Source organism: Aulonocara sp. 'chitande type north' Nkhata Bay, linkage group LG11 (genome assembly GCF_057382095.1).
Source record: "Aulonocara sp. 'chitande type north' Nkhata Bay isolate Kocher_YH1m ecotype deep benthic linkage group LG11, A_spYH_male_GT1.1, whole genome shotgun sequence".
Classification (NCBI taxonomy): domain Eukaryota; kingdom Metazoa; phylum Chordata; class Actinopteri; order Cichliformes; family Cichlidae; genus Aulonocara; species Aulonocara sp. 'chitande type north' Nkhata Bay.
The window spans coordinates 22,117,806-22,129,886 of NC_141354.1; the positions used below are offsets into that span (position 1 = coordinate 22,117,806).

Below are 12,081 nucleotides of genomic sequence, written 5' to 3' on the forward strand. Positions count from 1 at the left end.
TTTTTTTTTTTTGTATCATCTCAAATGTATTTCTTTGCACACCTAAATGACTGAACTTTGAGTAAAATTATGTTGAACATCATTTTAACCTAAAACAGGTTATTGGAAATTATCATCCTGAAGAATACTGCTGGGGTTTTTTTGTTTTTGTTTTTTAATCTACGGTTTGGCTTGTCTTCCAAAAACAAAACAAGGGTTATAATTAAATGTAGATAAACGACTAAATTTGAATTTTATTGCTTTTGCTTTTGAATTTTCTGACATTTTGTACAGAAAAATACAGATGAGCTGTGATTAATGGAGTATAATTGATGAATTTAGCAAAAGAGATTCATCCATGCATAATAATAATAAAACCTATTTATGTTGAAATCTCGGAGCTGATGACTTGTTCAAATGGGAACTGTATGGCCATTAAGACTTGTTCACAACTGGTGTCTTATCTACTGTAATCGTTGATTCTAAAAATAATCCCGTCTATTAGCCTTATTTGCGTGCTGTAGCACCCCCCTGTGGTAGATTGGGAGAACTACAACCTCAATATTAAAGCGGGTCTCTGACCTGAGTGAAGTTTATTGACACTGATCAGTTTGAATGAGCCACGCTTCTACTCAAGAGTATTTTCTTTTATATGTGTGGTTGGACGCTGGGGTGGTTGTATAGTGTTGGTCGGGATTAGGCCACGGCTCCTTGGGACGAAGCGCTACCGTGTCTGTGACGTCACTGACCACAGGTGTGGTACGAGGGGAACAGGTAGGCTGTTTGTGCGCGGTTTGGAAACTTGGGATTTGTGGGGGGAAAAAACACAGCTGTGCTGTACCTGGGAAGAAGAAGGGGAGCATCGGGGTTTGTTTATGTCGCGTAGGAAGAAGGAAGCTTCCTGCAGGAAAAAAGCAATGAAAGACCTATAATTATCAACAAGGGCTTAAGCGTTTTCTTTCAGTCTCTTAGGGAGGGTCAGTCTGAAGAAGGCAGCTCTGCGGGTCGCCCGAAAGCATGGCCGGACTAAGATAAACAGGGGGAGAAAAACCCCACAAAACATTGCTGTAGGTTACTGTTTAACTCCAGTTCTCACCGATCAGCTCTTTCATTCAGGACTTGGAGTCGTTTGATTTAGTTTGGAGAAGTCGGTATTTGTCTCTTTGGCACCGCCTGGAGCCATCTTCTCTCTTCCTGTTGAAGGTTAAGGTGAGTTAGACAAAGTTCGTGATGATCAATTTATTTTATGTATTTATTTTACGCAGCTATCCAAGAAGATACGAGCGCGAATGTAATCCAAAGCCTCTTAATGCCGACAGTCACCGAGCCCTAAAAATCAGACTTCGCCCAGAAAACAGGAAATGCTACAGCACCCGGTAACCCTGCACTGTTACTGTGCTGTGAGATCAGTTGTAGGTCAAAATGTAGGCAACACGGAAGGAAGTGCCATAAAATAACATTATTAATAATAATAAATTAGAATCTCAGCCTATAGTCTTAAAAGTTAGTTTAATGCTTACAGTAACCTTCAGTGTATTTCATGTAGTTGAACTGCACGATTAAAGACGACACCCAGCTTCAGGCCAGCTCTTGTAAACAAGGCTGAAATAATCAGCTGAAACATAACTGATCTAAGTAAAACATTTCTTTAGTCAATTTTCTTGCGCACAACCCGGAGGAGGCTTTATTGAATATTGGATGTTTACTTGTTCTGGGACATGACTGAGAGTCAGCTGCCTTCACAAAACGATGTGTTTGTTTTGGTTCCTTTTTCAAAACCTGTTAAGTGTCGTCTCCCGAAAAACTTCCGGATATAAGGAGAAAAAATTAACCTAAATATTCCTCAATAATCGGAGCGAAACTGAAACAAGAAACTAGACCTTTAAAACTAAATGAAATCTAAAGAAGTCTGAGGGGGGGAAAGAGAAGAGAATTATAATAATTGTTGGTGTCAGAGGAAAATAGGATCGGCTACTGGGTGTAAACAAAAATTAAAATGCAAAATGAAAGCATGGATCCATCTGGCCTTGTGTCAACGATTCAGCCTGCTGGTGGATTAATGGTGTGAGGGATCTTTTCTTGGTAATATGGGCTAAACTCGCAGAGGCAGGTGTTTCTAGCTCTGTGTGACAAAGAATTCAGGTAGTTATGAAAGCAAAAGAGAATCTAACAGAACGTGGCTGTCAAGACATAAATAGATGTGAAATGACCACATACTATTTATTAAATTAATTTCCATCCACATTTTAAAAGCTTAAAAAGCAGCTCCCGCTTCCAGTAGTACTCAAATTTCTTTTACACTAACTTAGAATTCACTTTTAACTCAGGGCTGGAGCAGTGATGGCGGACGATGACCTGGAGCAGCAGGAGCCGTTTCCTGTGGAAACGGATGAGAGGCAGCCGGGGGATGAAGAGGAGCAACCAGATGGTGTCTTGGAGATGGGATGTTTTGAGAAGTTCCACCGTCTTGTCTCCAAATGGATGCTCCCAGAACACTTGCGCGAAAAGTACCTGGAACGTGCCAACTGCTTTCCACCCCCCATCTTCATCATCCTCATCAGTATTGCAGAGGTAGTTCTGCATATGCACACACTGATACTGTACAGGCACTAGGACAGTGATTTTGGTTTACATTAGTATTAAATACATTCAGGGTAACTGTTAATAGTACTGTTTTGTTGTTCTTTTGTTCTTAACTTATTTACTATACAGTTCTTTGGTCCTGTGCTGGCTTTTTAAAAGTACTTTATAAATAAAGTTGGATTGAATTGGATAGGATAGCAGATATTAATGAGAAATTATTTGTGTCTTATTTGACTGTTTGTATATCTTTGAAAATGTGTGTTTTCACAAAGATGAAGCCTTAAACTGAGAAGCTTTGTTGGGCATTTCTTTCTTTCCATGTCTTTCAACATCTGCACTGCCTCCTCTGAATGTCCAGATTCATCAAGTCATTGTTATCAGTGAAAACAGCGGTAGCTTCAGGTTACACTGAGCTTCACTGCTGGAAGAAGCTTTTCCACAGAAAGCCAGTGTGTCTTTCATTCAGATTCAGTTAAATAAAAACATCCAGTGGAATTTGGTAGCTCATCAGTTGATTTACTCTGACCTCAAAGAGTTATTTATGATGTACATTATTAAGTCAAGGTTACAGGGAGTGTATTTAAAATCGCCTCTATGTTAAACACACATCACTGTAAGCTCTCATAGTGCCAATGTGAGCTCCTCTTTCTGGCCTTGTTGCCAGAACTTTATGGCTTCTGCCATTTTGGTTTTTTGGAGCGGGAAGTGATCATATTTAGACAAGAGGGTGGAGTGCTAACCTGGGAGCTAACGCCACCGAGCTTGTTTACATACCAGCCTCAATTTCCGGGGCTGAAAATTAAAGAGCCACAAAGTGCCAAGAGGAAGACTTCCTCTACTTGGCCACATGTAACAAAGCTCCCATGTTAAAATGCCCAACTTTCATGTTTACAGCCTGGTCTGTGCAGATACTGTCCCCCGTCACAACAACACTAGAGGTGGTGAATTTCAGTATAACTCGCCTATCTGGATACTGGAGTTAGGCGTGTTGGTACTTTGATTGGCAGCTGTAGCTGAGTGGTGTTTGTTAGGATTCACCTTTGCTCCTTGAAGTCACTTAACTGGATCTCTTCACTTTTTTAGTGTCCTTTGGAGTATTTTTAAAGGCTTAGTTGTATGTGGCTTGCTGTGCAGTATAGATTGTCTGTTTATGCTTCAGTTTCTGTGAGCACATCAGGGCTTGTGAGATAACCAAGTCAGTTTTCTACTTGGTTATATTGTAATGTGAGAGCTGGTGTGAAGCCTGTTGCCTCTGTTTGCATGTTGCCTTGTTCAAACTTAGGAATGAACAGCTCTCTTTGTGGCTCACAGATGTTCAGTGTTGCTGCATTTGAATGCCCATGGATACTTTCTCAGCGTGTTGTTGCTTTATACTCATAGAGATAACCATGTAGACTCTTTGTATCATCAGACTGGGAGGAGTTTTGAGGTCAAGTTAGTGGGAAACATGTCTCAGTAAAGCAAACCTCAACATCTGTATGTCTAATTCCCTCATCCTTTTGTTTTGTTTTTTCACAGCTATTTTAGATTTAGCTTGACCCTGATATCTTTTCTACAGTGTTTTAGACTCTCATACTTCATGTCTAATGTTTTGTATCCACCCTATTTCATTCATCAGCTGGCTGTATTTATCTACTATGCTGTGTGGAAGCCACAGAAACAGTGGGTGACCCTGGATGAAGGCATCTGGAACAGCCCTTTAACCTACAAGCCTGAATGCCGGAACGAGGCATGGCGCTTTATCTCCTACATGTTTGTCCACGCCGGGTAAGCATGGGTAGAGCTTTTAAATATGTTAATTACACGAGTGAGGCTCTAATCAGTGCAAAACCCCCCAGAAAAACATTTTTAAAAAATGTGGATAAAACTCACTCACGGGTGGTAATTAAACCCAGCGGTCACTTTTGAGATTGCAGGTTTTGCCTAAAGCATCCTGTCTTGTGTTTTTTAACGTTGAGCTTTTAGCTGCAGCAGTAGCCCTTCAAAATTACTCACCACAGAGGTGAGTAATTTTTCATGAAGATGGATAACTAATATTATCCCAGCTGCCATGGGTCGAGAATGGGGGCACACCCTGGACAGATCAAAGGTTTATTACAAGGATAGCACAGAGAGAGGCAGACAGTCACACCTCCCACACCTACAACCAATTTCATTTTGAGCCCCCCCCCCAAAGAGGAAACCAGTGCAGGCACATGGATAGCATGCAAACTCAAGTTGAGCTTCAGGTCATGTTAAAGAGTTGCATGGAATCTTGGTAGTAATTGTCTGGCATGGCTGTAAAACCACTGCAAATGTACTGGATGCAGCAAGAAAGAAGTCATTAGTGCATAAGCTGCAGAAAGACCGGAAAACCAAACATCATGACTCCACAGGAAAGCTATTAGCAAAGAGGAACAACAGTCTAACCAAGTCTGACTGAAAAAAACAAACCCTAAGGTTTAAGGCGGGTGATATTCTGTAACAAAAACCTCTGAAAAGACCAAAAGCAACAATGAAGTGTATGCTGTGTGTAGACAAAATCATATAGAGCTTATTGCCACGGACACTCTTATTGTCCAAAAATATTAAAAATACTTACCTGAGGTGTGTTGTTGCCCTGGCTTTTTCCCCCCCATGAATAAACGCACTGTATATTGCTTTGAATCTGGCCTGCAAACTGCTTTAGTATCCTTCTGGAACAATGTGCAGAAACAAACAAACCAAGTTTAGTCTCTTAAAGTAACATTTGTGGAACTGATTTACTAATAAAACCAGTTTAAACAGGCTTAACACTTCAGAATGAGCGATCTAAAAAAGAACTGTCTGTGTTCATGCTATTTTGTCCATCATGCTGTCCTGCATCTCAATGGCCAAGAACTTATTGCCTACTTTGTATTTTCTAGTGTGCAGCACATTTTGGGCAACCTGTTGATGCAACTGGTGGTAGGAATCGCACTGGAGCTGGTGCACAAAGGATTTGAAGTGGGGATGGTTTATCTTTCTGGTGTTCTTGCAGGTGAGAATTACCTTTTTTCTTTCACTTAACAGCCTCAAAACAGAGAACCACCTGCTGGTGGAATACTGAAAGAGGATAGAGGACACACAAAGTGCCATGATGGTTTGGTCTGGCTTTAAATTGGATTGCTGCTATGTCCCTGAGGCTAATCTGGGACTATCGTCCAGTTATAATCGTACAAGTCTGATGTTATCTGCCCAGATGTGACTCTTAATCCAGGTATAGGTCCTTAATCTTGATATATGATGTCCAATCAGGGATATTCTCCACTTCACAAACTTGTGTGGAATAGTCGTTGCAATGGCAGGGCCAAGCCAAAGCATCACGATGTCTACTTTCCTAGGCAGTATGGCAGAGACGGCTCTGTCCATGACCCCAGTCCTCTGGGACTCTAACTACCAGATGTCAGCAAGCCTCCCTTCCTGAGACTCAGCCTTTCTGAAGTTAATTTTCCTGTTCCTGTTTGTGTTTGAGTGTTAAAGCTGTGCATGTTTCTCCCTTAGGGTCTCTGGCCAGTTCCATTTTTGACCCTCTCAGTGCCTTGGTGGGGGCTTCTGGGGGTGTTTATGCCCTACTCGGTGGTTACTTCATGAACGCTGTGGTGGTAAGTTCATCAGCAGTTCATCAGGAAATCTGTATTTTCTTTTCATGTGACAATGCAATATGGTGTAGGTAGTAAAGAGACATGATCTACAGGTTAGTCTTGTAGGTAAAGACTAGAAATTGAAGTAGTAATGTTGAATTTTGTCAGTGCATATGCCCCACAGGTTGGGTGTCAGAAGAGAAAGAAGAATTTGGGAATAAGTTGGGTGAAGAGATTTAAGTCAGAGCGGTAGATATTGGTGATTGGATCAGGCTTGATTAGATACATAGCTGAAGGGAAAAGAGCTGAAGTGTTCATAGATGTGGTATCAAGGACAGAAATGCAGAAAAACAGATCGTGGTGGATTTTGCAAAAAGGATGGAAATGGTTGTGGTGAATACCTACTGCAAAAAAACAACAACATATGAGTGGAGGAAGGTGCACACAGGTGGACTGTATCTTAAGCAGAAGGTGCAATCTGAAAAAGAGGAAGTAGTGTCAGGGGGAGAATCTAACTAGAGATGGCACGATACCACTTTTTTATGTCCGATACCGATATCATAAATTTGGATATCTGCCGATACCGATATGAATCCGATATAGTGTTTTTTAATCAACAAAACTGTTTTTTTTTTTTATATCTTGCTGCATTTTGTATAAGTTCATACTCAAGTTTAAAACAACAACTACACTAAAGCTATTCTGTTATACCTGTATGCAAAAAAAAATATTTCATAGTTCAGCAATACTGATCAATCTAATAAACTCAAACCTACACCATCCTCCCTATTCTGGTATTTTAAAGAGTACTTAGCGTAAATATTAAGCAACCTAACTAATAGGGTTCCAACTCCCAGCAACAACAAAAATAAATAAAAAATAGGGAACCACCCCTCACGCTCCACCTCATGATGCTTAATCGATGTAATCAACCTTAATTTGATGCAGTGTGAAAAAAAATGCACAGAAATCAATTATTTTTCAAGAATAATTAAATAGATTCAACATCTTTCTTCAACAAAATTGCAGACTGCACAGATGGTACCTTCCCAAAGGAAAAAGTACTATAGCTTACTAGGGTATATATATTAGACTTAATAGTTACTATATACAGTAATGGACTTCTATTCATTTTACATCAAATTAAAACTTTGGGTGTCAGATAATTATTTATTAAAAGCTCGACATTTTAAATGAGAATAAGAAAGAAAAGTATGTCTTTGTGCCCCCTTTTCCCAGTTAATGCCCTATCGGCCCCCCTGGCTAAACTTTGCTAGATCCGCCCCTGCACAGTTACCAGCCGTCAGCTACATAGAAAAAGATCCTGGAGTAGAAAGTAAGATTAAATACATTCTAACAACAGCTGATCAAGCTTAAACGTGCTGCTGTTGTTCAGCCGCTGGTTTCCTCTTTCTGGTGCAAAGTGGGCCAAAAACGAACAAGAGAAACGGACTCGCGACAGAAAAGCCGATCAGCTGATCGTTAAGCAGTTTCATGATTGAAGTAGCAGCAGGAGAGGCAGTCGCTCCATATATCGTTTGTTAAGCTTAACGCAGGAATGCTTTACAAACATTCAGAGATGGACTTACACACTTGCTTTACTTCTCTCGGGGATAACTTTGTCGGAGATGAAATGCCAGGTTGCTAGCGAAGCTCCACATGCTATCCAGACCACCTACAGGTCCCGCATGCCACAGCCGCTCTATCACGTGATGCATACTGCTCCGACGTGCTAACGTTCTGAGGCGAGTTATGGCGTGTTGCAAGTTTTGTGAGGTGCTTTCGTGATATTTAATGGATCGGATTACATTTTTTATTTTTCTCAGATATCCGATCCAGTAATTTAGATCAGTATCGGACCGATACGTAATATCGGATCGGTCCATCTCTAAATCTAACTGGGCAACATTGGATGGTAGTCTATAGGATGACTTTGGAAATCAACGAGAGGAAGTGAGTGATGTGTTCATAGCAATAGTTCGCACAGCTTGTTTAATTAAAGGGGAACTATTCTGTTCTTTTCCTTTTCCATGATTTTGTTGTTGGATGCAGTGGTAGTAACTTTACATAGTGAACAGTGTAAATTCTTTTTAGCCCTACATTGGGCCTTAGGACAGTCCCTTAGTTCATCCCCTCTTTGAAACAAGCCATTTTAGGTTCAGTCCTTTTAAGGCAGCTTTCTTATCACTGGCTGACCTCTGCAAACAGAGCGTTTGTGCTAGCTACTGACAGCCACTGCTGTCTGCCTGAAATGACCACATTCAAGTTATCAGCTTTCATTTTACATCATACAAAGTGGTCATGATGAAACAGAGCATTTAGAGCTCTGGGAATGCTTTTGGCTCATAAGGATTATTTGTACATGTGCTGACCTCATTAGGTGAATTTTTATTTGATATTAGTAATTAAATTTTTTATGACCAAAAATAGAGAAAAACAAAATAGCTGTACATTTACATTTCTGATCATCCAATGCCCCTTTTACTTACAAATATATGGCAGATGTAAATTACTGTGTTAAGTTTAAATCTAAGTATTGATCTGGTGTTTGCTTCAATCTACAGAATTTCAGAGAGATGATTCCTCTCCTTGGAGTGTTTCGTATCCTCTTCATTGTGGTCTTTGGTAGGTTCTCCTAGCTGTGTTTTGGCCTGTTTGTGTTTTTGTACCTGAGGAAATTACCTTCAGAAACATTTGATTTAAAACTGTTTGCTTTTTCCCAGTTGGTTTAGATTTCGGGTTTGCCTTCTACAGAAGATTTGTCAAATATGAAGATGGTTTACAGGTATGATTTTGCTGCTGCTGTGCAAAAGCCATAAACAAACAGGGCCTTTTGTTAATCTCCTCTGACACAGAAGATGCCTCAAGACAGATCCAGCTAAGTCAGCTAACCTCCCCCAGCAGCAAGCTTGTTTTGTGATAGCATTACTTCCTTGTGGCTACAGACGAGCTCAGTAGCTCTTGCTGAAACTTGATTATTCATGCCGATACGCGCTCCTCTGTGCAAAACATGCCAAAGCTTTCCACACAACCAGAACACAACCTTTTTATTTGGTTATTAAACTGGTCTTGCAAGTTTTCTGAGTCGCTTTCCAGTGGGGGTGGGGGGCAGTAGCGTGACTACATTGTAAATAGAGTGAAAGACTAAATGTCGTCTTTTCTCTTAGGTGTCCTTTGTTGCTCACTTTGGAGGAATTGTGGCAGGGATGACCGTCGGCTACGTCTTCTTCAGTGCTTACAATGAGAAGCTACTCAAAGACCCACGTTTCTGGATTTGTATAGTGGGCTACACAATCTTTGTTCTCTTTGCTGTGTTCTTCAACATCTTCCTTTCTCCAGCCCCGTAGGAGCATGAAGCTGCACTCAGGTCCTGTTTTAAACTCTAAAATTCTTGTGTCACTCAGGAAGCAGATTTTTACTGATTTGTTGTAGAGAACAGTTACTTTTTAGGGACCCGAACATTGATTTGTTGGGTTTTTAGCCTTCTTTTTTTTTTTTTTTTTTAACTTTGAGCTCTCTTTAGGGCTGAATTTGTGTGAAATGGCTCCTCCTGCTGTTTATGTGTAGTGTTGCTTTAAGGCTATGCAGATGAAAATGTGCCCATTGAAGCATTCATTTTGAACATGATGGGGCAGTTATGTATGACTTAATTAACATATGTGGTTTACTTTTTCCTTGTGTGCTTTGTTTTGACTTTCTGTATTTTCCACTGTGTTCTTTTTATTTGGATCATTGAGGACTGCCATTGATCCACTGTTCATAGAAAAGTTTCTTACACTGCTTAAAAACACTATGCACTAGAAGAAAACATCATATTAACATCTGACATCACATTTTAAGAGTTTTTATACGTGACAGCCATAACTATATGTTTACACTGATGTAATGACTGGAAGAACAGGGTGAGTGTCCTTAATGCGTTTTCTTTAGCTATGAAGCCGCTTTACTATCAAGCATGTTATTTTAGAAATGTACTTTTTTTTTTAAACAAAAAATATTTTTTGTTATTGAAACTGTAAATTATCTAAGATTGTGTGTAAACTATGACAAAAAGACCAAACAGACCTTCTACACTGTGTTTTCATAAACAAGTCACATTTGTAAATATTTTTTTCACATTAAATATGGAACTTCTGAAGATTTATTTTGTGTTCCACTTGGTTAAACCTGGTTTTGATCAGGTCCGCTGGTGGTATGCATTTACATATTCTGCTCTCTGTGTTCCAGATGTTGTTGTGGGGTAGAGTCACCATCCCTCCTTAATAGCACCATAGCCTGGGTCAGATATAGATACAGCCAGTAGGTTATCTACTAATAAGTGATCTGATTTAAACGTTTCTGGGTAATAAAGTGTTGGAATTAATCTCCCATTTATGTGCAGATGCGTGATCAAAATTATGGTTTTTAGAGAATCATTTCTGAAAAGTTCTCCCTTTGACATATTGGAGATGTACTGAAGTTTCTCCTCAATAAATTAAACGAGATCAGTCTCATACAGCAGCAACCCCACCAAGAACAGTTACAAATATGACCAGCAGAGGACGCACTGTGCCACACTACTCAGTAATGTCTAAAAAACAGGATAGAAACAAATATACAGGCAGCTCCAGGAAACAGCTGCTTATATGGCAACTAATCTGCATCTGTACAGACAGTAAGTAAAAAACAGGTTTAATAAAAATAATAATAAATTTAAAAAAAAAGCTTAATCTTCATTTGATAATTAAAGCTAAGCACAGAGTGAAAAATCCAGTCAGAAACATCACAAAACACAGACATGAGCTACACTAGATGTAAACATTTTGTCAGTACCACCTCCAGTGGGAAACCTATTTTATTTCAGGCCAAAGTCAGCAAAGTATGTTTTGGCCCAATGCAGGCACGCCCATTCTTACCTAATGCACTAATATGTGTGATGCTAATATGTTTTTGTTGCAGTTTTGATAGAAATAAATGCAGAAACGGGGGGAAAAAGTTTGAAAAAAATAAGCCCAAATAAAATTAAAAGTATAAATATTGCATTACTTTAGTGTTTTTTAAAGCTCTGCTACATGTGGAGAAGTTGCATTAAGACAGATCAGGGACTAATATTGCTAAATCTCACCTGATTGTTGCGGTTAAATGTAATGTGTAGAAATAAGCACATCTGGGAAATTAGCACACTGACAACATCGATGTGCAATTCAGAAAACTGCTGAAGTTTAGAGTTGCCGGTCTCAGGTTCGCCTGCTGCTCATGTTACCACTGATGTTTCTTAGTTAGAGGAAAGCAGTCTGATTTATCCCTCAGTCATGCGACGATGCTGGGGCAGAGGGCTCAGGTTGGTTTTGTGCAATATTTTTGATACTCTGCTTACATTTGGCACTCTATATGAATCTGTGCCAGCACTCTTATGTTTAAAGAAATTAAAGACTCATTTAAAAAAACAAAAACCCACAGCATCCTCGATCCACCTACAGACATCGAGCATCCGAAAGACGAAGAGGATGGTGAGACAGATTTTCCTATGGAAGTGGAATGAATATGCACCAGCTCTAAAACCCCCCAGAGGAAGTTCCAGCCTCTCAGCTTCACTCTGCCACGATGACTGATAGTAATTCAATAACAGAGAGACATTAACCAAGTAAAAGCAAAGAAAATCTGCTGAATTAGTCCAAACGTCAACATTTCCAAGGATAAAATGTCACATTTGGAGAAAATGGACAGCAAAGATGATTTCAAATATATGGCAGATGTGATCTCTGGACAGGTCGTAACCCTCTTCAGCAAATCATCATATGCTTGAAATCATCTTTGGAAATGCAGCTTTCTGCAAACGTGATGTTTTCTCCTTGTTAACATTTCATTTTGTTAAGCTGAGATATATTACATCTTGACAATACCACTGTTAACTACCCAAAAAAAATTTATACTGTGCACCATTAGTCTAAAATACTGC

At 39.7% G+C, this 12,081-nt stretch overlaps 1 protein-coding gene across 2 annotated transcripts; it reads left to right on the plus strand.

Moving 5' to 3' along the window:
- The first annotated feature begins 589 nt into the window (after positions 1 to 589).
- rhbdl2 (rhomboid, veinlet-like 2 (Drosophila)) lies at positions 590 to 10,846 on the plus strand. 2 transcript variants are annotated; one of them, XM_086311124.1, is made up of 8 exons: positions 590 to 753; positions 2,307 to 2,550; positions 4,181 to 4,329; positions 5,448 to 5,560; positions 6,064 to 6,164; positions 8,708 to 8,768; positions 8,867 to 8,928; positions 9,311 to 10,846. In XM_086311124.1, exons 2-8 carry the CDS (start codon positions 2,320 to 2,322, stop codon positions 9,488 to 9,490), a joined length of 897 nt encoding a protein of 298 aa, XP_086167250.1. In that variant the 5' UTR covers positions 590 to 753; positions 2,307 to 2,319; the 3' UTR covers positions 9,491 to 10,846. The 2 variants fall into 2 exon arrangements, with proteins under 2 accessions (XP_086167250.1, XP_086167249.1); XM_086311123.1 differs by lacking the exon at positions 590 to 753 and adding an exon at positions 775 to 1,188.
- Positions 10,847 to 12,081: the final 1,235 nt, after the last annotated feature.